This window comes from Megascapheus bottae, chromosome 10 (assembly GCF_031878675.1).
Source record: "Megascapheus bottae isolate mThoBot1 chromosome 10, mThoBot2.hap1, whole genome shotgun sequence".
In the NCBI taxonomy this organism is placed as follows: Eukaryota; Metazoa; Chordata; class Mammalia; order Rodentia; family Geomyidae; genus Megascapheus; species Megascapheus bottae.
Window position 1 is genome coordinate 56010291 of NC_143518.1, and position 27133 is coordinate 56037423.

The 27133-nt window shown below is 48.7% G+C and overlaps 1 protein-coding gene across 1 annotated transcript in view; it reads left to right on the plus strand.

The window, feature by feature from the left end:
* The first annotated feature begins 13750 nt into the window (after positions 1 to 13750).
* The window catches only part of Pik3c2b (phosphatidylinositol-4-phosphate 3-kinase catalytic subunit type 2 beta), a 49930-nt gene continuing 36547 nt past the window's right edge, over positions 13751 to 27133 (plus strand). Inside the window, exons 1-9 of the mRNA XM_090341364.1 lie at positions 13751 to 14760; positions 18056 to 18156; positions 19431 to 19585; positions 19839 to 19959; positions 22669 to 22780; positions 22921 to 23000; positions 23362 to 23425; positions 25698 to 25844; positions 26803 to 26836. Of these exons, the coding sequence (XP_090197490.1) occupies positions 13825 to 14760; positions 18056 to 18156; positions 19431 to 19585; positions 19839 to 19959; positions 22669 to 22780; positions 22921 to 23000; positions 23362 to 23425; positions 25698 to 25844; positions 26803 to 26836 (1750 nt within the window). The 5' untranslated portion in view covers positions 13751 to 13824. The remainder of the gene's footprint in view (positions 14761 to 18055; positions 18157 to 19430; positions 19586 to 19838; positions 19960 to 22668; positions 22781 to 22920; positions 23001 to 23361; positions 23426 to 25697; positions 25845 to 26802; positions 26837 to 27133) is intronic.

A 27133-nucleotide genomic window follows, 5' to 3' on the forward strand; every position in this document is an offset into this window, starting at 1 on the left:
TCCCTTCAGCACAGCACAGAAGGAGCAGCGTTCTAGAGGTAACCTGACCTAGATTCAGTCTTGTGCTCTGGGTGTGGGGTAGGGTGTGGCTCAGTGACTGAACCCCTGCTCCCTGTCCGTTGGTCTGTGCTACAACAACCCAAACAAAATCCAGCTTGGTTTCTTTTCCAGGTTGTTGTATGTGTTTAAGTGTGTTGGCAGGGCACTGGTGGCTCACGCCTGTAATCCTAGCTACTCAGGAGGCTGAGATCCGAGGGTCAAAACCAGCCCAATCTCCAAAGTCCGTTAGACGTTTTTTTTGTGGGTCATGGGGCTTGCACTTGGCCTGGGCGCTGTCCCTGAGTTCTTCAGCTCAAGGCTACTACTGCCCTACCCTTGAGCCAAGCCCCACTTCCCGTTTTCTAGGGGTTAATTGGAGGTAAGAGTCTCAGGTCCTTTTGTGCCCAGGCTAGCTTTGAACTTTGATCCTCAGATCTCAGCCTCCTGAGTAGCTAGGATTACAGGCGTGAGCCACAGTGCCAGCTGGAAGTGGTGCTGTGGTTCAAGTGGTAAAAGGCTATCCTTGGACTGAAAAGCTCAGGGACAGCGCCCAGTCCCAGAGTTCAAGCCCTATGACTGACCAAAATAAATAAAGAGAAGGGAAGTGCATTTACTTATTTAAACCACTCAAGAAAAAATTTGGAGTGCTTACCAGTAATGTTTAAGTACTTTCTTTATTCCTCTACTATTTAAAATTTGGTGCTGGGGATTGAACCCAGGCTCTCAAAAATGCTAAACACACTCTCTACCACTGAGCTACACCCTTACCCCCAGACTTGAGGTACATCCAATGACTGGGGCAGGCAGCCTTCTGTAACTTGTCACTGAGTGGACAATGTAGACAGATAAATGGGCTGTGGTGAGGAAAATATGGTTGCCTTATCAAGGCCTAATTGAGACCTTGTAGGGGGTCAGTTTTCTTGAAGGAAATGAAGTATTAGCCAAGATAGGAACAGTGGGAATTGGGGAAGGATGTGGCTGAAACTAATTAAATTGGGCCAGAGCTTTGCAAGTAGTTAGTGATTTATCATTCATTCATTCCTTGAATCAGCTGTGAGGCACTTGAATGTACACTGACACTCTTGGAAGTTCACAGCAATGCAAGAGACAGATCTGCCCTCTGTGCTTGTGGAGTTTATACTCAGAAAAATTAGTTCAATAAGCACATTAAAGCTGGGTGATGGTGGCTCATGTCTGTAACCTTACCTACTCGGGCTGAGATCCAAGGATTGCAATTCAAAACCAAACCAGGCTGGAAAGTGTGTAAGACTCTTTCTTCCAGATAGCCACTAAAAAGCCAGAAGTGGTGGTATGGCTCAGGTGGTAGAGCACCAGTCTTGAGTGAAAAAGCTCAGGGAGAGCACTTAGGCCCCAAGTTGAAGCCCCAGTACTGGCTGGCATACAGACACACACAAAAAATTGAACTGATGGAGTGTGTGTGTGTGTGTGTGTGTGTGTGTGTGTGTGTGTGTGTGTGCATGCCAGTACTGGGGCTTAAACTCAGGGCATCAAGTTCTTGCTAGGCCTTTTCCACTCAAGGCTAACACTACTATTTGGACCACATCTTCCATGGCTGGCTTTTTGCTGGTTAATTAGAGAAAAGAGTCTCAGACTTTTCTGCCTGGGCTGACTGTACCTTAATCTTCAGGGCTCAGCCTCCAGAGTATCTGTCTAGGATTAGAGGAGTGAGCCACAGCAGCCAACTTAAAAACCAAGCTTTTTGGCTGAGCAGGGATTCTACCCTGATAGACAAAGGACTTACTGGTGATGTACCTCAGCTGAACTCTTGGAAAACCTGAGAACTCTTAACTTGATAGTGGATGATATAAGGTGGAGACTTTGATTTAATAAATGGGGGAACAGGCTGGGAACTGTAATGGGACCCCATGTAGAGGTCTTGAGTGTCTGACAGAGAAGGAAACACACCAATGTTTGCCTTAAAACAGTGACCTGAAGCCCAGTCGTGTTGGTTCTACCTGAGGCTGAGATCTGAGGATCGTGGTTTGAAAACAGCTTGGGCAGGAAAGTCCATGAGACTCTTTGTTTTTTGATGAGTTATGAGTCTTAAACTCAGGGCCTGGACACTGACCCAGAACTCTTTTTGCTCAGGGCTAGTGCTTTACCACTTGAGCTACAACTCTACTGCCGGGTTTCTGGTGGCTTTTTTTTTTTTTTTCTTTAAGGTAAGTGTCCTACAGACTTCCTGCCCTGGCTGGCTTTGAACCGTGATCCGCAGATCTCAGCCTCCTGTGTAGCTGGATTACAGGTGTGAGCCACCAATGAGTGCCTGGCTCCATGAGATGTATATCTCCACTTACCAGCAACAAACGAGAAATGAAACTGGTATTCAGCCTTGACTGCAAAAGCTAAGGAACATCGATCAGGCTCTGAGTTCAAGCCTCAGAACTGGCACATGCGCATGCACACACATACACACACACACGCACACCCCACATGGCTTATTTATTTATTTATTTATTTATGCCACTAGATATGAAACCCCTGTGGTGTCTCTGTTTCTCTCTCTCTTCTTGAGTGGCTTGGGAGAGCGTGGGGGTATTCTGGAGCAATAGCCAACATCAGGTTGAATATTTGCCCAGTATGATGAGCCTGGGTTTCCATGGAAGGATGGGGAAAAGATGATTTATGTGGCACCCACACATGTTTCGGTTTAACTCTTTCCTTCCTTCCTTCCTTCCTTCCTTCCTTCCTTCCTTCTTTCATATTAGGGCTTGAACTCATGGCCTTGGGTACTAGGCTCATGTTCTACCATGTTCTACCAGTTGAGCCATACACACCATCCCCTCCCAACCCCCAGCTCTTAGTTTAATTTTTTAGTCCATCATTTCCTTGTTATGTGACCTTGGGGAAAATCACACAATCCCTTTTCCTGTTTTCTGGTTTCCTCATCCATAAAATAAGAAAAATAGTAACCACACTTACGGACTTCTATAAAGATTAAATAAAACAATGCTTAGACCAAAAATACCAAAGGAAATCAGAGTCCTGTTTTAGTGAAGGTCGTCTGCAGCTTCCCTCCCTGCACCTGGAGCCTCACCTCTCTTCTTCTGGCTCACCAGGGCTGTCACATACCCTTACCCAGAGTAAATGCCAGGGCTACTGATTTACAATGTGGAAATGACTTTGTGTTTGACATTTATATGCTTTGTAAGGGTATTTTAGCCCAGCTAAATTAACAACAGATCTAGCAGTGGTCCTTTGTTTGCTGCTGTCCCTTAACTTTTTTGATCAAGGGTGGTGCTCTACCACTTGGGCCACAGCTCCAGTTTTAATTTTTTTTTGCCAGTCCTGGGGCTTGAACTCAGGGCCTGAGCACAATCTTTGGGCCTTCCTCAAGGCTAGAGCTCTACCACTTGAGCCACAGCACCACTTCTGGCTTTTTTCAGTGTATGTGGTACTGAGGAATTGAACCCAGGTCGCTGTGCATGCTAGGCAAGCACTCTACCACTAGGCCAAACTCCCAACCCCCCAGTTTTAGTTTTTGTGGTGGTTCGTTGAAGAGAAGTCTCATAGACTACTTTTTTTTTTTTGCCAGTCCTGAGCCTTGAACTCAGGACCTGGGCACTGTCCTTGGGCTTTCTCTAGGCTAGAGCTCTACCACTTGAGCCACAGCACCATTTCTGGCTTTTTTCTATGTATATGGTATGGAGGAATGGAACCCGGGTCTTGGTGCTTGCTAGGCAAGCACTCTACCACTAGGCCAAACTCCTGGCCTATTCATTTTTCCTGATTATACACTAACTGTATAGTCATCTTAGCACCTTACACTCTGAATGGGGTTTCCTTCCTCCATAGAACCAGATAAAGTAAAACTTTTGATTGGCCCCTAGTTCATTGTCCTTGACTTGCAGAGTAAGATGCCCTTTAAAGGCAGGAAGTTGCCAGTAATCCTAGCTATTTATGAGGCTGAGATCGGAGGATCAAGGTTCAAAGCCATCCCAGGCACTAAAGTCTGTGAGAGTCTTATCTGCAATTAATCACTAGAAAAGGCTCAAGGGTTACGGCAGTAGCCTTGAGCTGAAGAGCTCAGGGACAACACCCAGGCCCAGAGTTCAAGCCCCATGACCCACCAAAAAAAAAAAAAAAAAAAAGGCAGGAAGTTTCCAGGTTAGGGAAGGTACCTGGGTTCAGCTGGACTGAATGAAGCCAAAGCCAGAGTTGAAGGAATCAGTGACTCAGAGAGACAGGGCTGTCTGTCTGACCTGGCTGAGACATTTCTGCTCTGGAGCTGGGAACTGGAGGCCTATTAGAGATCCACCCCACCTACTTCTTTCCTGTCCTGTCCTGTCCTGTCCTTTTCTTCATTCCTTGCTTCCTTGTCCCCCCCTCCCCCCTAATACTAGGGCTTGAAGTTAGGGCCTGGATACTGTCCCTGAGCTTCATTTGCTCAAGGTCCTCATTCTATCACTTGAGCCACAGCTTTACTTTCAGATTAAAAAATTTATTTATTATTATTATTATTATTATTTGTAGTTTATTGGGGATAAGAGTCTTGTGGACTTCCTGCCTGGGCTTACTTTAAATTGCAATCTTCTGGCCTGGTTTCTTTTATCTTCCAGGTTCAACCTTCTGACTACTTTTCTCAGGCATCTTTGCCAGTGACGCTTAAGAATGTGACCCCAGCTCACTGATGTGGGAAGGAGTAGCTAAGGTGTATGTGGGGAGGGTGGGCAGGGGGGAGACGGAGGGGGTATAGAGACTGTAGGATGTGTGTGAAGAGTTCTGGAGGGGGTGTTGGAAGCTGTTGGGGCTGTGGGAATGCATGCAGGTAAAGGATACAGGGTTACACAGTGGGAAAGTGTAGGTAGTGTGAGGAGACTAGGGTACGTGTGGAGGAGGATGTGTGGGGCCTGAACTAATCATGATGGAGGCGAATGTGTCAGGGAGCAGGGTGGAAAAGGAAAGGGGTGTGGAGCAGGAAGTAGGGTATTGTGCTCAGTTCATGGTTTTGGGTCTCAGGATGACTAGAATTTATCTGGAATGGTCATGAGGCAGTGTTAATTGAAGGAATTCTGCTCTGTGGTCATACTATGTCTGCATGGCTGATTTAGGAATGCTATGGTGGCAGAGGGACAGTGGGCAGGAATTGGGGACACATGGGGCAGAGTCTTCTACTCAGAGCGGGAGAAGGAGCATGTGTGGCATGGTGCCTCCCTTGCTTCCATAGATGGCTGGCTTGGTTCTAGGCCTTTTTATGTTTTGTTTCCTCAGAGCTGAGCAGGTGGCAGTCAGCTGTTGGCAGCCCTCTACCCTCACAGCCCGTTGGTTCCCACACCCAGATTTCCAGGCAGTCACCCCTTTTCTTCCCATACGGGGCTGCTGGCTGACTTCCCTCCTGTGTGTGCAGGATCATTCTGGCACCATCCCTTGATCCTTCTGGCCTCAGGCTCTGGCTCATGGTCCCTGAGTACGTGCTCAAGATGGACTGAAATGGGATCTGAGAAGCACTGTCACAGTAGATCCCCAATATCAGCTCTCCAGATCCTTTCTTACTGGACAAGGGCTTCTCAGAGTCACCCTCAGTGGACCTCTCATGTCATTCAAGGGGGAGATGGTCTTTCAGATGGCTGAGTTGCTACCAGGAAACTGAATGATCACAGTTGAATGAACTGGAGATACTCTCAGCCTTCCCAGAGGGCACCCTGTCTTTTTATTTGTTGTTGGTCATGGGGCTTGAACTTAGGTCCTGGGCACTGTCCTTTAGAGTTGTTTGTTTATTTTTGGCCTGGCCACTGGGGCTTGAACTATGGGCCTAGGTACTGTCCCTGAGCTGCTTTTGCTCAAGGCTAGTGCTTTACCACTTGAGCCACAGTGCCACTTCCACCTTTTTCTGAGTAGTTTATTGGAGATAAGAGTCTCATGTACTTTCCTTACCTGGTCTGGCTTCAAACTTTGATCCTCAGATCTCATCCTCCTGAGTAGCTAGGATTACAGGCCTGATTTGGGCTCTGCTAGGAAGTGGTTTTGTTGGTTTGGTATCCTCTGGCCCAACCCACATCTCTAAAGTTTCTCTGACAACCTACCCTCTTGCATGGGGTTGGGCCCTAATTTGACACACCCCACAGGGCAGCTCTTGCTTTGCTGCAGACACTGGTGTGCTGGCCCAGCCCACAGAAGGACTTGGCCAGTCTAGTGAGGCTGACCTTGCTCTGCTTCTCAATCTTCCACTCTCAAGGCCTCCAGGCAGAGCAGGGCCTTGTTAAATTTGTTCTGGCCTAGCTCGAAGGGAGCAGCTGTGACCTGCTTTTTGGACTCTTGCTTCATGGGCTGGTCTCCTCCAGGGAGATTTCCCCACCTCCAATGGAATCCTGAAAAACTGGATTCCACCAGGCATGAGCTCAGGGAGCTTGGAGGAGGCTGGAGGTGATAGGTTATGATCTGGACCTGGCAAGAGGCATCAGTGTACAGGAAGAGGAGGATGGCAGATGGGAAAGCAAAGGCTGAAGAGAATAACCACTCCCTGTCCCCTGTCATACCAATTTTCTGTGTCTGCTTCCAGAGTAGAATGTCAGCTGGGCCCCAACCCAGCATGCATACCACCTTCAGATCGAGGAGAGTTCTGAGATGTCAGCTGTTTGGTTTTCCAGATTGGGGATGGAATAGATGGTGTACAAATGTATGCAATGAGATATAGGTAACTCCTATAGCCACTGGAATCCATGACTGGTAAGGTAAAGATGAGGAGTCATTATGGGATCAAGTATCATCTCACCATTTCACCAGACTTCTCTGTAGGTAGAAGATTACAGGAGTAGTCTTGTAAATTTATTTGTTTTTTTTTTTTAATTTGTTTTGCCATTCCTGGGGCTAGAACTCAGGGCCTGAGCACTGTCTTTGGGCTTTCTCAAGGCTAGCATTCTACCACTTGAACCACAGCACCACTTCCAGCTTTTTCTGTGTATATGGTGCCAGGGATCGAACCCAGGGCTTTGTGCATGCTAGGCAACCACTCTACCACTAGCTCACGCTTCCTGTCCCATCTATTATAACTTCTGTGTTCCTCAGGAAACCCAGGGCTGAACTAAAGAAGGTTTGTTTTGTAGAGCTGCAGTAGGTGAGGGAAGAAGAGAAAAGGAAAAGGCAGCAGCAAGTGTGGACCAAATAGAGGAAAGGTAGCTGTGTTGGCTCCCAGGATGCCAAGACTTTTCTTCCCCCTTTGCCAAACATTCCATTCAGCTGGTTGCCAGCTCTGGGTTTCTGATTTTACGATCTAAATTGCACATCTAGAGGAGCCATTGCAGTTTGGAAGGAGCCATGTACCTCTTCCATCCCTGCCTCTCCACCTCCTCAGGGTCCCAGAAGCTGCAGGGTGTATGTTGGGAGCTGTGATCTCTGGGGGTTCTGTGTGCCAGTATGAACAGAACAGGCTGCCTAGTCAGTTTCTGAGCTGGCATCTGGGACTCTGGGGTTCTGAACTGAAGCCAGTACTGTATGCAAATCACTTTCTGTCCCACAGGCTTCTAGTACTTGTTCCTCTGCTTGTCTGCTGAGACCCAGAAAGCTCTTTACTAAACTTTTTTTTGGTGTGTCAGTCCTGGAGCTTGAACTCAGGGTCTGACCTTGAGCTCTACCACTTGAGCCACAGCTCCATTTCTGGTTCTATGGTGGTTAACTAGAGAAAAAGAAGTCGCAGATTTTTCAGCCCAGGCTGATTTTGAACCATGACCTTCTGATCTTAGCCTCCCAGGTAGGTAGGATTACAGATGTGAGGCCCTGGCACCTGAATCCAGAGAGGGAAACGACTGAATGTTCTCATATTTGGAGCTCAGTGATGGCTACACAGAGGAATCATAGGCTAGGTAATAAAAAACCTTGTTGCTACATGTGATTCAATGATGGACTGATACTAAAGAGACTTATAATGCTGTAAGAACCCTGGGATATATATATATATTTTTTTTAATTAATTTATTTTTATTTATTTATTTTGTGGACTTAAAACTCAGGGCCTGAGTGCTATGCCTGAGCTCTTTTGCTCAAGGATAGCACTCTATCACTTTGAGCCACAGGTCTACTTCCAGTTTTTGAGTGGTTAAATTGGAGAGACTTGGGGACTTTTCTGCCCAGGCTGGCTTCAGTCCTCGGATCTCAGCCTCCTGAGTAGCTAGGATTACAGGCATGAGCCACCTGTGCCCAGTAACCCTAATCTTGTGGATTCAAATAAGGAATGTGAGATGCAACTTTGTTGGAAGTGGAACCTGATTTACTTCTGGATGGACTTCCTGTGGGAGGGTCAGATCTCTCCCTGGACCAGGGAATGTTGATATTCTCTCTTCCCACTAGGTGAGACAGGTGGACCAGGTTAGTAGGTATGTGGCACAAGGTATAGGATGCGGATTTCTGGTATGGTTTTTTTTTTTTTTTTTTTTTTAGATATGGGCAAGTTGTAGGTGTTAGGGAATGGGTCCCTTCTAGAGAGAAAAGTCTGGATGGCCCCCATCCCCTAAACCTTGTCTATCCTAAGGGGAAGTGCTAAGAATATTTGTTTTGGGGAAGTTCTAGAACTGAGATCATTTCTTTGCTAAGACTTAGGATGCCCTGAAAGGTTGAAAGACCTTCCATATTTTTACCATCTTCATTGAGGGTTCTTCATGGCTGTGCCCAGTGAAGAGGAGCCACAGTGTACCTGGCCTCCCTGCTTTGGGCCTTAAGGGGTGACTGAATTATTCATGAAAATGTCCATCTCCCTTGCTAGGTAGTAGTAGGTCCCTTGAAATTGTGCTGAAGTTATCTGCTACTACCTAGTAGTTGAAGGTCTAGTTCTGTAGCTCGGGAAGGGGTTGACCCAGAATCCTTTAGTCTCTTCAGGTCCTGATATGCAGTGCCCTCCATTGGGACAGCGGGAAGCTTCTCTGTCACAGTGGTACCACAGGCCCTGCCTTCTTTGGCATGGGTTCACTAGAGGGAGGACCCTGCCTCTTTCCACCCTGTGAAGCATTGTGTGGTTCTGCCTGACCCCACTGCCTCCCTTCCAGTCCCCAGTCCTTTGTGGGCAGCTGTGTGGAGGGCATTGATGCCTGATGCTGCTTACACGCTGGCACCAACCTGCTTGGTTCATAAACATAACCTCTTTCTTCACCAGCTGACTGCCTGGGGTTTTCTCAGGTCCCTTTAACTCAATTCTTTTTGTTTTCACCAGAGTTCTGAAGCCCTCGTCTGTGGGCTTGAACCTGGCTACACAACGAATCACCTGAGAGGTTTTTGAAACATAAGAATTCCAGGCTCTGAATTAGAACTTCCAGGAGAAGGGCCGGGAATTTATATGTTCGAAAAGCTTTTCACATGTCAATAACAGACATTCAAGTGTGGACTTTGTACTAGATCATATTATTGTGTCAACAGTAAGTTTTGTGGAGATGGTAAGGGTGGTTACATCACAGAATGTCCTGATTCTTTTCTATTTTTTCCTCAGCTTCAAATGGGGCTTAGAATTAATGCTTTGGATAGGCCCTGATAGTTCACACCTATAATCCCAGCCACCCAAGAGGCTGAGCTCTGAGGATCACAGTTTGAAGCCATCTAGGGCAGAAGTCGGCGCACTCTTTTCTCCAATGTACCCGCAAAAGTCTGAAGGTGGAAGGATAGCTTAAGCAGTAGAGCACCAGCCTTGAGTGGAAAAAGCCAAGTGAGAGCTCAAGATCCTAAGTATGCCCCTCAGTCCTGGCACAATAAACAAGCTAGTCAATAGAAAATCCTGAGCACTAAGGGACTGAAATCATTTCCTGTGTGTCAACCTAATGGAAGCTGGCCATGAAGGAACTGAATTGGGGAGAGAAGAGGTAGGAAACAAGACCCTCGTTATTAAAATACTTAGTCTCTTGCTTCTAGAAAATGAAACCCAACTCATCCTGTCTCTGTGCCCTTGGAGCTGGTGGTCTCCTCCTTCTCCCCTCTCTCCACAATTTCTCCTGTGACTGGCTGCTCTCTGAACCCTCTCTTGTTGGGTATGGCTCTCTGGTCCTGTCTCCTCACCACATCCCCATCTTTTTTTTTTTTTTTTTTGCCAGTCCTGGGCTTGAGCTCAGGGCCTGAGCACTGTCCTTGGACTTTCTCAAGGCTAGAGCTCTACCACTTGAGCCTCAGCACCACTTATGGCTTTTTTCTATGTATGTGGTACCGAGGAATCGAACCCGGGTCTTCGTGCATGCTAGGCAAGCACTTTAACCACTAGGCCAAACTCCCGGCCCCACATCCCCATCGTTCAGCATCAGGGTAAGCCACTTTTGGAAGGAGCAGCTGCCAGGGTAGTCCTGGGCATGAGACTGGTCTTCCTTCCTTGCATGATTGAGAGGCTAAAGTCCTGGTGCAGAGCCAGGGGAATGGTGGTCAAAGAAGGGGGCGCTGGTTCTCCATCTGAATTGCAGTCTGGGAAAAGCCACAGGAGAAGGGGCTACTTGAGTCACTCTCTGGCTTTTCCTTCTAATGCCTGACTTGGGAGGTCAGAGACATTTCACTTCAGGATACAGCAACTCTGAATCAAAGAATTTCAGCGTGTTCTGTGATTCCCTTGTCTGATTATGCACCCACTTTTTTTTTTCCTTGTTGGCCAGTCCTGGGACTTGAACTCAGGACCTAGGCAATATCCCTGAGATTCTTTTTTGCTCAAGGCTAGAACTCTACCACTTGAGCCACAGCACCACTTCCGGCATTTTCTGTATCTGTGGTAGTGAGGAATTGAGCCCAGCCCAGTGCTAGGCAAGCACAGGGTGTAGGGAGAAAAGAAAGGGAGGTGGGGTGGCCATTTGGACTCTGAGATCATGGAGAGGGAAGGGAAGTGCCTGGTTGGGCACACACATGAGAGGATTGTGTCTCACTAGAGGCGGGAACGTCTGTTCTCCCCAGGGACTAGCTGGAAGAAAGTAAGACGTTGAATGCAAGTTATTTCTGGCCTTAGTTTAACTCACAGTGCTGCCCAAGGCAAATCTCAACACATGGCTTGTCCCAGCTCAGGGCTGAAAATACAGGGTCATTTTCTGGATATGGAAACCTTAAATTGGGGCTGAAGTATAGCTTGGTAGTAGAGCACTTACCTAGCACGTGTGAAATCCCAGTCAGTCCAGCCTTGAGTATGTTGCTAGCAACTCCTATCTGCAAAGCACCAGGACATTTTCCCAGCTCAGAATAGCTAAGTTCTGAACATCTCCGCCTGTTCATTCAATTGCTTTGAATTTCAAATAGCAGCACTCCCTTGGACCCTCTGGATTCATAACATGATCCATAGCGACCTGTAGAAGGAAGGGCAGGGAAATTTGGCAGCTGCAAGAATGGGCAGAGAACATTTGTGGATTCCTAGTCCAGGCTCAAACCTGACTTTCTTTGAGGACCTGAATCCTGAATGCTTTAGTTCTCACAGCTGCTGAGCCACCCATGGCTTGGGCTGGGCCTGGGCCTGGCAGATACACTGGACTCTGGGAAAATACTGCTGCCCCGAAAGCAAGACTCTCATCCTATTTTGCTTGAAATGGTGCTTATTCCTCAAGAATCAATCAAAGAAAAAAAAAAAAAGAATCTATCAAAGCCCTGTAGTGGTAGAGTGCTTGCCCAGCATGCACGAAGACCCAGGTTTGATTCCTTGGTACCACATACATAGAAAAAGCCGAAAATGGTGCTGTGGCTCAAATGGTAGAGCTGTAGCCTTGAGAAAGCCCAAGGACAGTGTTCGGGCCCTGTTCAAACCCCGGACTGATAAAAACTACAACAATGAACAAGCAAACAAAACCCACCCCAGTACCAGAGGCTCATGCCTGTAATCCTAGCTACTTAGGCTGAGATCTGAGGATTATAGTTCAAAGCCAGCCCAGCAAAAATGTCTTATCTCTAATTAACTACCAAAAAAGCCAATCGTGGAGCTGTGGCTCAAGTAGTAGAGCACTAGCCTTGAGCACAAAATCTCCGGGATAACACCTAGGCTATGATTTTAAGCCCCAGGATCAGTGCAAAAAAAAGAATAGAATCTTTTTTCTCTTGATGTTTTCAACTTTGTAATCATGAGGAATAACATCCCTTGGGTGAAGACACAGTAGAAGGAACAGGTTTTTTGTTTTTGTTTTGTGGGTCATGGGGCTTGAACTCTGGGCCTAGGCGCTGTCCCTGAACTCTTCAGCTCAAGGCTACCACCTTACTCTTGAGCCGTAGCCTCACTTCCCGTTTTCTAGAGGTTCATTGGAGATCAGAGTCTCACGGCTTTGTAGTGCCAGGCTGGCTTTGGATCTTGAACTTCAGAACTCATCCTCTGAGTAGCTAGGATTATAGGCATGAGCTACCTTGCCCTGCACGGAGCATTTTTTTTTTTTGATGATTTTTGTAAAATGGCAACTTTGCTGCTGGTGACAAGGTTTAAGTCTGCCTTCTTTCATTCAGAATAGTTCATTTGAGATTCCTACATGTTGTATTTGTCAGTAATCCATTCTTGGTTCATGCTTGCTGAGTAGTCTTAAATTATAGATATATAGATTTACCATTTTTTAAAAGAAATGTATACATTTTTGAATGGATGTTTGAGTCATTTCTGATTGGGGGACATTACAAAAAGGCTTTTATATAAATTAGTATAGAAGTTTGAGTGGTATAGAAGTTTTCTTGGGTGTAAGTAGGACGGTTAAATCCTGTGTGAGAGTATGTTTACCTTTGTAAGAGTTGCCTAAGTATTTCCCAAAGTGGTTATATCATTTATATTCCTATCAGTAGAGCATGAGAACTGTCCTGTTTAAAAAAAAAAAAATTGCAGGGCGCCAGAGGCTCATGCATGGAATGTTAGCTACTCAGGAAGCTAAGATTCAGAGGATGCTGGATCAAGACTAGTCCTTGCAGGAAAGTCCATGAGTGAGCGCAAGATCCTGAATTCAAACCCTAGTCTTGTCCCCTGCCCCTGGGGAATTTTTTTTTTTTTTGTCAGTCATAGGCCTTGGACTCTGGGCCTGGATTGTCCTTGAGCTCTTCAGCTCAAGGCTACCGCCCTACCCCTTGAGCCACAGCCCCACTTCTGGTTTTCTAGTGATTAATTGAAGATAAAGAGTCTCATGGTCTTTAGTCCCCTCTGACTTAAATTTTTTTTTTTTTGGTAGGTTATAGGGCTTGAACTCATGGTCTAGACACTGTCCCTGCACTTTTTTGCTCAAGACTAAGTGCTCCACCACTTTGAGCCACAGCTCTATTTCTGGTTTTCTGGTGGTTAATCGGAGATAAACTCACAGACTTTTCTATTCAGGTTGGGTTCAAACCATGGTCTTCAGATCTTAGCCTCCTGAGTAGCGAGGATGACAGACATGAGCCACCAGTACCTGGCAACATGGAACCCAAGGCCTTATACCTGCTAGGCAAGCATCTTGTCAGCTCCATCCCCAGCCCTAGATAGTGTCATCTTTAATCTGATTGAACAGTCTTCACTTCTACTTTTTCCTCTTGATGGATAGAATGGGATGCTCTTTTTCCTTGAGCAGACGCAGCAGAGATAAGGATGGGCGTTAGGACCAGAAATGGAGATGTGTATAATGAATAATGGATGGTATCAAAAATCTGTGCTGGTATCTCTTTTTTTTTCCTCCATCTTCCTGGACTTTTTTCCTTCTTGCTGTGGACACTGAAGAAATACTCACTGGCCTAGATTTTGTCACATACATTACATCATTCAGCAATCTCTCTTTGTGACTGAGTGGCTTTTTTTTTTTTTGCCTGCAGGTGCCCAGACACCATGCCTCAGTTCTCCAGGCCTGACAGTGGCAGGAAGTAGAAGGCTTCCCCGTCTCTTGTGTCTTCCTTCTCACCATGTCTTCGACTCAGGGCACTGGGGAGCACTGGGAGTCCCTGGAGTCAGTGGGCATCAGCCGTAAAGAGCTGGCCATGGCTGAAGCCCTGCAGATGGAGTATGATGCCCTGTCCCGGCTCCGGCATGACAAGGAGGAGAGCCGGGCCAATCAGAACACAGAGCCCTCCCTCATCAGCTGGGATGAGCCCACGTCTGACTTCTACAGCAAGCCAACAGGAAGGCGGAACGACCTCAAGCTCTTACGCGGTCTCTCTGGCTCTGATCCTACCCTCAATTACAACTCCAACTCCCCACAGGAACAGCCACCCAACCACTCTACCTCCCAGGGCCCCCAGCCTGGCCCAGAGCCCTGGCCCAAAGGCTCCCTGTCTGGAGATTATCTCTACATTTTTGATGGTTCAGATGAGGGGCTTTCTTTGTCCCCAGGTCCAGGGGACGAAGATGGCTCTTGTAAGAAACTATCCCCACCTCCTTTGCCTCCACGAGTCTCTATCTGGGATACACCTCCCCTGCCTCCCAGAAAGGGGTCTCCTTCATCATCCTCTAAAAGCTCTCAGCCCAATGATATCAACACTTTTTCTCTGGTCGAACCACCTCCGAGCAAGATTTTGGGGCAGCGGATCCTAGAAGAGGGAGAGTTGCCGGGGGACGGAGGTCAGGGGCACCTGCTAGGGTCTGTGGACTATGATGGCATCAGTGATACAATTACAAGGCTCAACTTGAAGTCCACCTATGATGCGGAGATAATGTGGGATGCTACCAGAGGCTGGAAGGAGGGCCGAGGACCCCTGGATTTCAGCAAAGACACCCCTGGGAAACCTGTGGCTCGGAGCAAGACCATGCCCCCTCAGGTACCCCCACGAACCTATGCCTCCCGCTATGCCAACAGAAAGAATATGACTCCTGGGAAGAACCGCCGGATTTCTGCTGCTCCGGTAAGGATCTCAGTGTGCCCCTTCTGTCCTGCTCCCTTCCCTGTATCCTGAAGACAAGGACCAGACCCTCTGGGCCAGGCCAAATTCTCATCTGCCTCCTTTGGTCCTCCTCTCTACTTCTGCCATTGGGACAGGCTTGGTTATAGAAGTTAGGGGGAGGGGTACTGGAAACATACGGCTTTTGAGGCCGGGAGTTTGGCCTAGTGGTAGAGTGGTTGCCTAGGATGCACAAAGACCTGGGTTTGATTCCTCGCTACCACATACATAGAAAAGCTGTAAAGGTGCTGTGGCTCAAGTGGTAGAGCTCTAGCCTTGAGGAAAGCCCAAGGACAGTGCTCAGGCCCTGAGATAGAGTCCAGGACTGGCAAAAAAAAAAAAAAAAAAAAAAAAGAAACATGTGGCTCTTTTTCAAGGTGAAGTTTCACATATCTTGGCCCAAAGTGCACTTCTAGGGGTAGAATTTCTGAAAGATTGATTGCCCGTTCTTGACGGAAGGAGTGTCTGGAGTTAGGGAACTCCGCATCGAATGTAACTGTCCCTGGGGACTTGAGCAAGTTGCTTCCGGTTCCTGAGGCCCTGCTCTGCCAAGGCGCTGCATGGCTTGTGAGGATCGTTTAGAACTAGTCACTCGTTCAGTGCTCACTCATCGCATACCAGACTCCAGTCCAGATCTCCACAACAACCCTGCCTGAGAGTCCAAAGCCACACAGCAAGAAAAGGCAGAGCTGGCACTCAGCCCTGGTCTCCCTGTTCCAAAGTTCCCTTCTCTTTTCTCACCCCCTCTCCCTTTCTTCCCCCATTTATTGTGATAAATACGCATCCCATGGAACTTACTATCTTAACCGTTTTTAAGTGTAGTTCTTCACATCAGCCTACTGTTTTTCCATGGAAGTCATCTAGGGAAAATAGGCAACAACAATAATACTTGGAATCATATCAGTATGCAGGGAGAAGTAGAAACATGTTTACATTTCACTCCAGGCAGACTCCATGGCACCTGCAGCATCTCTGTGGGTGGAACCTAAAGGCCACCTGTGTGTCCCTATGAAAACCCTGGCTCCAGGGTTGACAGCATCTGTGGCAGCTGGCAGCTTATTGGTCTACCTCATTGCACCTGTTTCCTCAGCCATTGTCTGAAGGACCCTGGACTTTCCTGTCTCGTGTCTAGCTTTTGGGATCCATCCCAAATCCAAAGAGCTACTTAGCTAGTGCTTCTTTCCTCTATCTCCTGAGTCCTGTACAAAAGCAGCATCAGATTTGGGGTGAGAGGCCGGAGTGTGGCCTAGAGGTAGAGTGCTTGCCTGGCATGCATGAAGCCCTGGGTTTGATTCCTCGATACCACATACACAGAAAAAGCCAGAAGTGGTGTTGTGGCTCAGGTGGTAGAATGTTAGCCTTGAAAAAACCTAAGGACAGTGTTTAAGCCCCAGGACTAGCAAAAAAAAAAAAAAAAGATCTGTGATGAGCCAGAGCTCCAACGCTCAGAGCTTTTTAAAGGGCCTGCTTTGAGAGGTGGAGCTGTTCCGCTATTTATAGGGACTGGGAGAATCCTCTTCCTGGCTGGGCTCCTCACCCAGAGCCAGGCTTGCTCACCGAGTCAGGCCACCCTGGTAGGTAGTCTCCTCTGTCTTCTCCCTTGCCTTCCCACCTTCTCCCTCCCCGCATCGTGTGTGTCATTAGTTTTCCCGGAGGGAATCTGGTCTCTGAGTTACCTTGAAGAATCGAGGGCAAAGCAAAAAGCTCTTGTCAGTACTAGCAGGGGGAAATGAGGCCTTGGTCCTCCCCACCTCAGCCTAGTACAAGGGCTCAGCCTACTAGGAGGGGGGACCCCTTGGGCCCCAGGCCTGTCCCCCCACCCCGCCTTCGCCGGGCTTACCGCCGGAGGGACCCTCCTAATCCCAGGCCTGCTGAGCCATCTCTGGACATGGCTAGTTCCAAATGCCAGCCTGTTACCCCTGCTGCCAGCCACTGCCTGGCAGATTCCCCCAACAAGCATCAGGAGATGCAACCAGGGCCTGCCAGCCGGGCAAACGTAAGTGGCTTTTGTTTTCTTACAGTGCCAGTGAGTGGTACGGAAAGGGCATGAAATAGCCTTTAGTAGCTATTCTCTTTTCTCTGCCTCTCTTGCTTTTCCTCCCCCCCACCTCTCTGTCTCTTTCTCTCTCTCCCTCCCCCCTTTCTCCCTCTTTCTCTGTCTCTCTCTCATGGGTTAATTGCTGACAATAGTGCTATTGTTTTGACTGGGGCACAGGCATGCACTTGGCAGAGCCAGGGCCTCACATGCCAACTGCCCCCATGGCTGCCCTCCCATCCCCTTCATGTGCCCTCACACACCCAGCAGTGTGAGGGAGGAAGCATGGGGATGTGCCCCCCTCCCCCCCAAGCAGCTGTTAGAACCTCCAGCCTTTACTGGACAGAGACTGGGATTCCATGGAGCAGAAACCTCGTTCCCTGTGCAGCCATCCTGGGCGGGCCTGTAAACTACAACGTGTTGGCCTTTCCTCTCCCTTTACCCCCATCACACTTTAATTCTCCCTAGGGTTCATTTGAGGACTTCTTTAGGGCCCCTCCTGTGTGACTGAGATAGCAGCTCTGGGATGGGACATAGTTCGGGGCCTTGTCTGAGAATCCCAACTCCACACGGGTGTCTGTTCTGGGAGAGGAAGTGTAGGACCAGGCAGGGCAAGGTGCCTGACTCCACCCTGGAGCCTAAAGGGGCCAAGCCTTCTACCAGGTTCTCTCCTGTCCAGACCGCCTCTTGAACACTTTCTTCCTCAAATAGCTCTTACAAGAAAGCACATGTTTCTGAGTCATTGCCCCTATTGAAGGGATCTCTCTCTCTCTCTCTTTCCCTCCCTCCCTCTTCCTCCCTTTCTCTCCCTCCCCCCCCCCACCCCCCTATCTCTCTCAAGTCCTTGCAGCTATTGCTCAGGAATGAAGCTTTCCCAGGGACCATTTGGGTTTCCCATCTGCTTGGCCTAGTGCAGGAGCTGGGGTCAACAGCTGTCTTTCTCTGCTCACCACTGAGCTCCTTAGAGGCCACTCCACTGTGGCCCACAATGCCATGTGCTGCCTGATTGGCCGCCCTCGGCTGGTCAGATGCTTCCCCTCACAGAGTGGGTTTAGTGACTGGACTACTGTATCCTAGCTTCTATATTCACCCTGAGATTCAATGCCATTTTTCCTGGATTTCTCATGGTTTCTTGTGTTCCTTTTAGAGTTTAGATCTGGGAGGCCCTTCAGAGAAGGGCTGCTATGAGGAAAAGACATTGAGTTGACTACTCTTCCCTTATAGGTGGGTTCCCGGCCTCACACTGTCGTCAATGGCCACGAGTTGTTTGAGGTCTCAGAAGAGAGAGATGAAGAAGTTGCTGCATTTTGCCACATGCTGGATATGTAAGAGTTAAAAAAAAAAAAAAAAAGATGGGCTGGGGGCTCGGGAGAGTTGTGAAGATGGGGAGGGATACCCTTTGTGATCTTTCTTTAGAAAGGAAGAAGAGCCACATTAAATTAACCTCAAACAGGTCCTGGTTGCCAGGTGTCCCTGGCTCACACCTGTAATCTTAGCTACTCAGGAGGCTGAGATCTGAGGATTGTGGTTTGAAGCCAGGCTGGGCAGAAAAGTCCCTGTGAGGCTCTTACTTCCAGTTAACCACTTGAAAACAGAGTGGAAGTGGCCCTGTGACTCAAATGATAGAATGATAGCCTTGAACACAAAGAGGTTCAGAGATAGTGCCTAGGCCCTAAGTTTAAACCCCACAACTGAAAAACAAAACATACTCAGGAGGCTGAGATCTGATGATCTCTGTTTGACAGGCTGGTCAGACAAATCCAGACAAAGCCAGAGCTGGAGTATGGCTCAAATGACAGAACTCCAGCCGTGAGTGAAAAAGCTAATAAGCATGCAAGGCTTGAAGTTTAAGCCCAAGTGCCACAGACACAAAAAAATATCTTAGAAGTTGCACATGCTTGCCAGGTGCTGGTAGCTTTCTCTTATAATCCAACTACTCAGGAAACTGAAAACTGAGGATCCTGGTTTGAAGCCAGACTGGGCAGACAAATAAGAGCAACTTTTAGCTCCAATTAACTAGCAAAAATCCAGAAATGGAAGGGGGATGACCCAAATGTTAGAGCACCAGCTTTAAGTGGGGAAAAAAACAAACAAACACAAAAAAAACGTAAGGGACAGTGCCCAGGCCCTGAGTTCAGTACCTATCTGACCCTCCCCCCCAAAAAAATAAAATAAAATAAAATTCATGAAACCTTGATTGAGGTTTTCCTCAGCACTTTAGGCTCTGGTCCTCAGTTGTCCATAGGAGCAAATATACCCCAGATGGAGATAAGTTCAAGCTTTCTTGAACTAAAAGAGAAAGGAAATGAAGTCATGAAAATTTTCTGTGAAACGTAGCCTGGAAAGCTTTGTCATTTTGGAACTCTCTCTACTCTTCCATTGTGGGAAACATTTTTCAGCTGCAGCAGGGATGGAAAAACACATTTCCCCAGAGCTACCTCCCCAGGGCCTCCAGCCTGGCCTGTAGACCTGGAGGGTTGAGCTGTGTGAGGACAGAGCGACAGACATATGAACCTCTGAGAAGAAGGGTCCCTGCAGACCTCTGGTCACTGCTCTCTGAAGGCCCAGCAAGGGTTCTGCTTCCTTTCTTCCTCCACAGCCTTCGACTGGGCTGTGATATCCAAGACTATTCCCTCACTGGCTATGTCTGGAGTGCTGTCACCCCGAGCCCAGAGCACCTTGGCGATGAGGTCAACCTGAAGGTCACTGTGCTGTGTGATAGCATCCGGGAGCCTCTCACTTTTACCTGCAATTGTAAGTTAGTTGGCAGGGGACTGAAGTCTCACCTCACCTTGTAGCCCAGAGAGGAGGTTCCTTTTGTTATCAGGGTCTAGGACCAGCTTTGTAGGTCCACCATGAGGTTTCCCCAGCGCTAAGCTTGCCTACTTTATCTGGTTGGTGAAGGTACAGGAGGCCGCTTAGCTGGGGTTGGCATGTCCAGGTGCAGAGGCTAAGCTGCGCCTGCCTCGTGCCCACTCTCCTTGCCCTCCCCACTTCCCACTCGTAGGTTCCTCCACTGTGGACCTGCTCATCTACCAGACCCTGTGCTACACCCACGACGAGCTGAGGGACGTGGATGTAGGAGACTTTGTGCTCAAGCCCTGTGGGCTCGAGGAGTTTCTACAGAAGTAAGTGAATGTGGTGGTGGTGGGATAGTTGGGAAAGGTGGGGGTGGAGGGCAGCACTACTCTCTAGGTGGGAGAATTGTGAGGAGCTTGCAAGGAGGGGGGGCAGCAAAAGGCACAGGACTGGCAGCTCCGCCCCACTTTGCAATGAGGACTCCTGCTTTCTGGGCACACGCCTGGCTACGCCATGCTTCCTCAAGGAGCTCTGGTCTTTCAGCAAGGTTGGCTGGAACCTGAGCCAAAGCTGCTGTGGAAAGAGCTTGGAGCTGGCATCAGGCAAAGACGAAGTCATATCTGTGTGCAGACTTCTGCTTGCTAAGGAATGTCTGTATTTGGGGGGCACAGCCTAGGGAGTCCTAAGCGGTTGTTGCTCCTGCTTCAGAGGATGTAGGGCTGGGAACAGCAGAGCTGGGCAGGCGTGTCCTTGCGAACCTAGAGGAGAAATACAATTGTTGTCTCTACCCAGTTCCTCTGCCAGCACGCCTTTTCCCTTACTCTGGCCCATGCACCTGGTTATCCTCCTCTCACAGGCTGGCTTCCAGCTCCTTTCCAGCCAGGACTCTTTGCAGAAGGTGGCCTCCCTGGAAAGGATGATGTGGACAGGCTGAAGTAACCCCCTGGATGATGAAGGGGAGGTGGGGTGAGGTTCCCACCCCTCAGGGAGTACATAACCTGGTGGCAGCAGGTAGATCTGGAGATTTGCTTTCCAACCTAGTTGGCTTCTGCCTTCCACTTCTGACCACCTGGGGAAAGTGAGGCCTGTACCTACTTTCTTCGCAATGCCCACTAAATGCCACCACACCCTGTCTCTCTTACCTGTAAGACAAAGGTGGTTGCCCATGGCTAGAGCTCAGAATTGGCAGCACTTGCTTGGGTCCTTGCTCCCCTTAGGGATATAGAATGGGGCCCCAGATTTAAGGTTTCCTGTCAGTAAGAGCCATCGGCAACTTGCTGCTAATTGTAGAGGGAAGTAAGGGGTGTAAGTTGGGTATGTAGTGGTGGAGGCGAGGCCAAGCATGGGTGAGGCCCTGGTAGAAAAACAGAAGTGCAGGTGGCTCATGCCTAATAGCCATAAGGGAAGCTAAGATTTGAAGATTGAGTTTGGAAGCCAGCCTGGTCAGAAAAATCTATTAACTGCCTACAAGACAGTAGTGGCTCAAGTGGCGAAGTGCCAGTCTTGAGCAAAAAAAAAAAAAGTAAGAGTAAGAGTGTGAGGTCCAGAGTTTAAACACCACTGATGGATGGCGTGCGTGCGGCGCGCGTGCGCGCACACACACACACACACACACACACACACACACACACACACGCGCGCACACGCAAACATGAAAAGGACCCAATGATCAGTTGTGAAGGGAAGACTAACCCTGAGAGGACTCAGGATTATTCAGGATTATCCACCTTCCTGCCAAGGCTCAAATGGAGTATTCCCCGTGAAGTGGGACAAGTCGCATAGTCCCCGGGTCATGCCATCCACAGAGAAGGTCAGACAAGCCCCTGGAGGGCTGGTGGCCATGACTCCTGGTTCAGGATCCCCACCCATTCCACTTAAAAGCCTAGTCCCGTTTCCTAGGTGGAGAGAGCCTTCAGTGTGTGGGAGGAGGGTTCCAGAAGACTGCAGTTCCCTAGGGAGCCCTTAGGATTTCTACCCCGCCTGACCAGACAGGCTCATATTGAGGGGACTATTGGTCCAGGATGTAGGCTGCTCTCAGATAAGAACCTTGAGACAGCCCTAGGGGAGGGCTGGGTTTCCTGCTACCTCCCCCACTAGCACCACATTTTTCCTTCCTCCCAGACCTTCCCGCCCTGTCCCACAGCCCAGCCTCTCCCAGTGTTTTGGTAACACTTCGGTCATAGCAAGTCAGGTGCCAGATTGGAGGAGTAGTCCCCTCAGGGTCTCCCCCCTCTTGCCTGTTCCCCTCCCCTCCTCTTCATTTCTGGTCTCCATTCCCAGTTCTGGTAAGGAAGGAAGTCTGTTTCCGGCTTCTGTTACCCAGCTGCTAGACCTGGCCCAGGCCCATGGTGCTGGCCTGGAGGTATAACTCCCTCTGTCCCTTCTCTCGGGTTTCTGACTGAGGTGGGATAAGAAGTGGAAGAGAGGCTGGATGGTAGAAGGACTGCCTTGGCCCCCTTCTCAGAAGTGGAAGGTTGTCCCCTGTAGGTGCCGAGTGATGGGAGTGGCACATAGCTCCTGTGAGGTCTGCGTAAATTTGGAGGTGATTCACAAGTGCCATCCATCAACAAGGAAAGAGGTAGCTTGGATGGGGAGAGTGGATGTGGAGTGGGATCTCAGCACTGGAGATGGTCATGTGCAAAGTGAGTAGCCACACCAGAGCTAGAATGAACTCCCGGCAAGACTGCTCTTGGATGGCTCCTATACCAAGCTAAGAGGATTTAAACAGCATCGTGTGGATCTCCTCTGTTCTGTTTCCCACTCTACAATTCCTGCTGTGGCAGTTCCCACCCTGGGAATGAACCAGTGATGACCACAGAGGTAACAAATACTTGAAGGAGTCACTATTTCGTGCTTCCCAAGGGTTAAGTGTTTCGGATGGCTTTTATGCCTTCCCCTAAGTTCCGCCATGACATGTTCTAGGAAACCAAGAATAGGAGGTTACAATGTAGATCCTCCCCCACCCCTTCCACCTGGTTCTCCCTCTCCACGGCCAGGATGCATCTCTCTTTTCATGATTTGTCTCCCTAACCCACCAGCAAGCATGCCTTGGGCAGCCATGAGTACATCCAGTATTGCCGCAAGTTTGACATTGACATCCGACTTCAGCTGATGGAGCAGAAGGCTGTGCGCAGTGACCTGGCCAGGACGGTTGGTGTGAAGGGTGACTGCAGAGAGCTGGGATGGGCAGAAGGAGACACAGGACATTCTTAGATGGCATGGGGTAGGAATGGGAGTGCTGGGCTATGGGCAAAGCACCATGGTGCTTCAACAGAGTCCTGCTCACACAGGTGAATGACGATCAGAGCCCCTCCACCTTGAACTACCTCATCCACCTACAGGAGAGGCCAGTCAAGCAGACCATCAGCAGGTGAGAGCGGGGCGGTCGTGGGGTGCTCCAAACAGGAAGTGTGAGACAGCAGTCGATTTGCTTGCTGCACAAGTGAGAGATGCTTGCATGTGTCCAACGACTACAGAGAGGAGTCAGAGAGGATCGTCACTCCAGAGTGTGCTTGACTTCTTCTTTCCTCTAGTACTCAGTGGTCCTTCTGTAGGCAAGGGGTGGAGAAGTAGCTCTTCTACCTTCATGGGGCATGGCAAGAGTAGCAGTCCCTTGCAATCAAAACCCGATCCCCAAGCAAAGGAGAGGGGATGGAAGATGGCTCTCCCTGGCACTGGGTCTCTTGTGACCTCTCCTGTGATTTCTCCTTCTCCACCCCCCCACTCCCCAGGCAGGCCCTGAGTCTTCTGTTTGACACTTACCACAATGAAGTGGATGCCTTTCTTCTGGCTGATGTGAGTATAAATCCTGGCGGCCAGCCAGGGAGAAGTTTTTGGGAGGTTCCTTTCTCTTCCTCAGGCTTCCTGGGATCAGCCACCATTATGAGGCATCTGGGTAGACCTGACCACCTATCAGTAGAGGACTTTCAATCCCCCTAGCTTATAACTACTAGTTATGGCACAGCCAGTAGGTAGAAAGGAGTCTGTTCCTCTGGCGAAGCCGACCCCTGTCTGGAATAGGGCATCTCTACGCTAAGAGATCTGGGAGTTGTCTCCCCAACTTCTGCACTTAAATGTTCACTGGTGGGGTGTGTCCTCTGAAGCACGCCCAGGAACCTCGGGCTTGAGAACTTTTGTTGAGCTAGTGTCCCTCAGGAGGTGGGAGGTCTAAAAATGGTGGGAGGACTAAAAATGTATGGTATGGCCAGCTCCTGTTTCATTTGGGCTTATCTGGCACCTCCAGCTTGGAAATCTTTAGAATAAATATGCTCAAATGGTACAACACTAAGTGAAATCTCCTTTGAAATCTTTCTCTCTCTTTCTGTCTCTCTCTGTCAGCTATGGGGCTTGAACTCAGGGACTGAGTGCTGTCCCTGAGCTTCGGTGCTCAAGGTTAGTTAGCATTTTATCACTTTGAGCCACTTTTGGTTTTCTGGTGGTTAATTGAGATAAGATTCTCATGGCCTTTCCTGTCTGGGCTGGCTTTGAACCATGATCCAATCCTCAGATCTCAACCTCACTAGTAGCTAGGATTTCAGCAGCTGGATGAAATGATCTCTTAAAATACCTCCTCTCTCTTGATCCAGTCATTAGCCATGAACTCTTCTAAGGTATTGAGTTGTGTGTCTAGCATGAGCTAGGATCCTTCTTCTACTGGCATCTGCTTGAACATGTGTAGTAATGAGGAGAGGGCTCTCTGACCATGGAATCTATGCTAGCTGTAGTGTAAGAATTGTCTTATTCCAGCCGGGAGTTTGGCCTAGTGGTAGGGCGCTTGTCTAGCATGGATGAAGACCCGGGTTCGATTCCTCGGTATCACATACATAGAAAAAAAAGCCGGAAGTAGTGCTGAGGCTCAAGTGGTAGAGCTCTAGCCTTGAGAAAGTCCATGGACAGTGCTCAGGCCCTGACTCAAGCCCAGAACTGGCAAAAAAAAAAAAAAAAAGAATTGTCATATTTCATGTGGAACTTAAAAAAAAGTGAAACAGTAATCTAATACTTCTAGTTAGGAAAGGATAGCAATAAGTTAATGAAGAGCTCCAGGAGAAAGCTGGAGAGGGGCATTGGCAGAGAAAGGGGAAGGCTTTGTGAAAGAGGTAGGATTTTGCCTGGTCCCTGATTTAAATTGACACAGGTAATCAGGGCTAGACAGGACAATGGATTCTAAATGAGAACCACAGGAGCCAGAGTACAGAAGGGAAGGGAAAGCATAGCATGAAGATAGAATTGATTGGGACTGGCCTGAAAAGTCTGTGGTGAAGGTCATGAGAAGTAAGCCTGAATGGGCAAGTGAGGCCTTAGCATAGTCTCTCTAGCCTAGTTTCTGGTCCCTGTGGATTGGGGTGTGTGTGCATGCACCAGTATTTGGGCTTAAACTCAGGGCCTCATACTCTCACTTGGCTTTGTCACCCAAGGCTGGTGCTCTGCCACTTGAGTCACACCTCCACTTTTGGAGTTTTGCTAGTTAATTGGAGATAAGAGTCCCATGGACTTTTCTGCCCTGGTAGGCTTCAGTCGATGATCCTCAAACTTCAGCCTCCTGAGTAGCTAGGATTATTGGCCTGACACCAGCTCCCAGCTTCTATTGCTTTTCTTAAACTGTTAATGATGGAGGATGGCTGGGAGTAAGAGGTGGTTTAAGGGGCAATGGCTGAGAGAATGGGAAAGGTGGGTGTGGCTCAGTACAGACTGTTTACTGAGGAAGGGTATTTGAAAGTAAATATGACCTGGGCACTGGCGACCCACACCTGTCATCCTAGGCTACTTAAGAGGTTTGAGATTTGAAGACGGCAGTTCAAAGCCAGCCTAGGCAGACAAATCCAAGAGACTCATCAGGAAAATCCAAATGTAGAGCTATGATTGAAGTGGTAGAGCACCAGCCTTGTGCATTAAAGCCCAGGCTCTGAGTTCCAGCCCCAGGACTAGCACCAAAACAGAAGGAAGTATGAACTCTACAGTTTCTCTTTAGTCTCCTGTCCCTATCCTTCTTGGCTCATTCTTCTAAAGATTTGGAGATGGGGGTCACCAGCATAGAGTTGAGCCAGCTTCACTGTGTGGCCTTCTACAGGGGGACTTCCCGCTGAAGGCCGATAGGGTGGTCCAGTCTGTGAAGGCCATCTGCAATGCCCTTGCTGCAGTGGAAACTCCAGAGATCACCAGCGCTCTCAACCAGCTGCCCCCCTGTCCCTCACGCATGCAGCCTAAAATCCAGAAGGTAAGGGCTCAGTGTTAACCTGGGGAAGGAGAATGGCCGTAGGTCACTGGACTGTTGAGTGATTGTGATTGGAAGTTCCCATGCGCAAAGGCTCCATCTTTTTTTTTTTTTTTTTTTAATTTTTTAAATTTTTTTAGGTATCAGTCCTGGGGCTTGAACTTAGGGCCTGGGCATTATTCTTGAGCACTTTTTGCTCAAGGCTTGTGCTCTGCCACTTGAGCCACAGCACCACTTCCAGTTTTCCGGTGGTTAATTGAAGATAAGAGTCTCACAGACTTAAGTGCCCAGGCTGGCTTTGAACTGAGATCCTCAGATCTCAGCCTCCTGAGTAGCTAGGATTACAGGCATGAGCCACTGTGCCTGACACTTTCAGCTTTTTCTGTATATGTGGAACCAAGGAATCAAACCCAGGGTTTTGTGCATGCTAGGCGAGCACTCTACCACTAAGCTATCCTCTCAGCCCAAGCTCCATCTTTTATGTAGAAGTAGTTCAAACAGAATTTTCTGAGAAACTGGATACCATATGTGTCCCCTCTTACTTAGGACAAGGATGGGCTGGGGCCCACCCCCTAGACTGCCTCTGTGAGTCTGGGCTTTATTCATGATCACCAGAACATTGTCTGACAGTTGACTTGTCCATCAGGGTAGAGAACCAAACTGGGAGGAGAATCTCCCCCAAAGCTCAGGGACCCTGTAGTGGGGACAGGACCAATAACCACAGTCCCTCAATTAAGGGCATAAGGGCTGCATCCATTAGAGTACATGAGATAATCTTTATCCCATGCTCACTTTATCCACCCCCTAGCTCTTCAGTGTCTCTCTCCCTGGGGAAGCTCTGCTCCTCACATTTCAGCCCAGTCTGACCCAGATGAACACAGCTGTGAAAAATCCTTCCTCCAGCTGCGATGGAAAAGACTGTGGCTCTTGGAACTCACTCCCTCTTTTTATTTCCCAACAGGATCCCAGCGTCTTGGCTGTGAGGAAAAACCGAGGTAAGAGAATGGCTCTCCTTCTTTGTCTGGGAAGGGCAGCTGAAATCTGGTTTGGCCCAGATGTCTCCTGGATTAGCCCGTGTGTGTGTGTGTGTGTGTGTGTGTGTGTGTGTGTGTGTGTCTGTCTGTCTGTCTGTCTGTCTGTCTGTCTGTCTAACTGTATATTATGATGTTTGTCTCTCTCTCTCTCTCTCTCTCTCTCTCTCTCTCTCTCTCTCTCTCTCCTTCCTTCCTTCCTTCCTTCCTTCCTTCCTTCCTTCCTTCCTTCCCTCCCTCCCTCCCTCCCTCCCTCCCTCC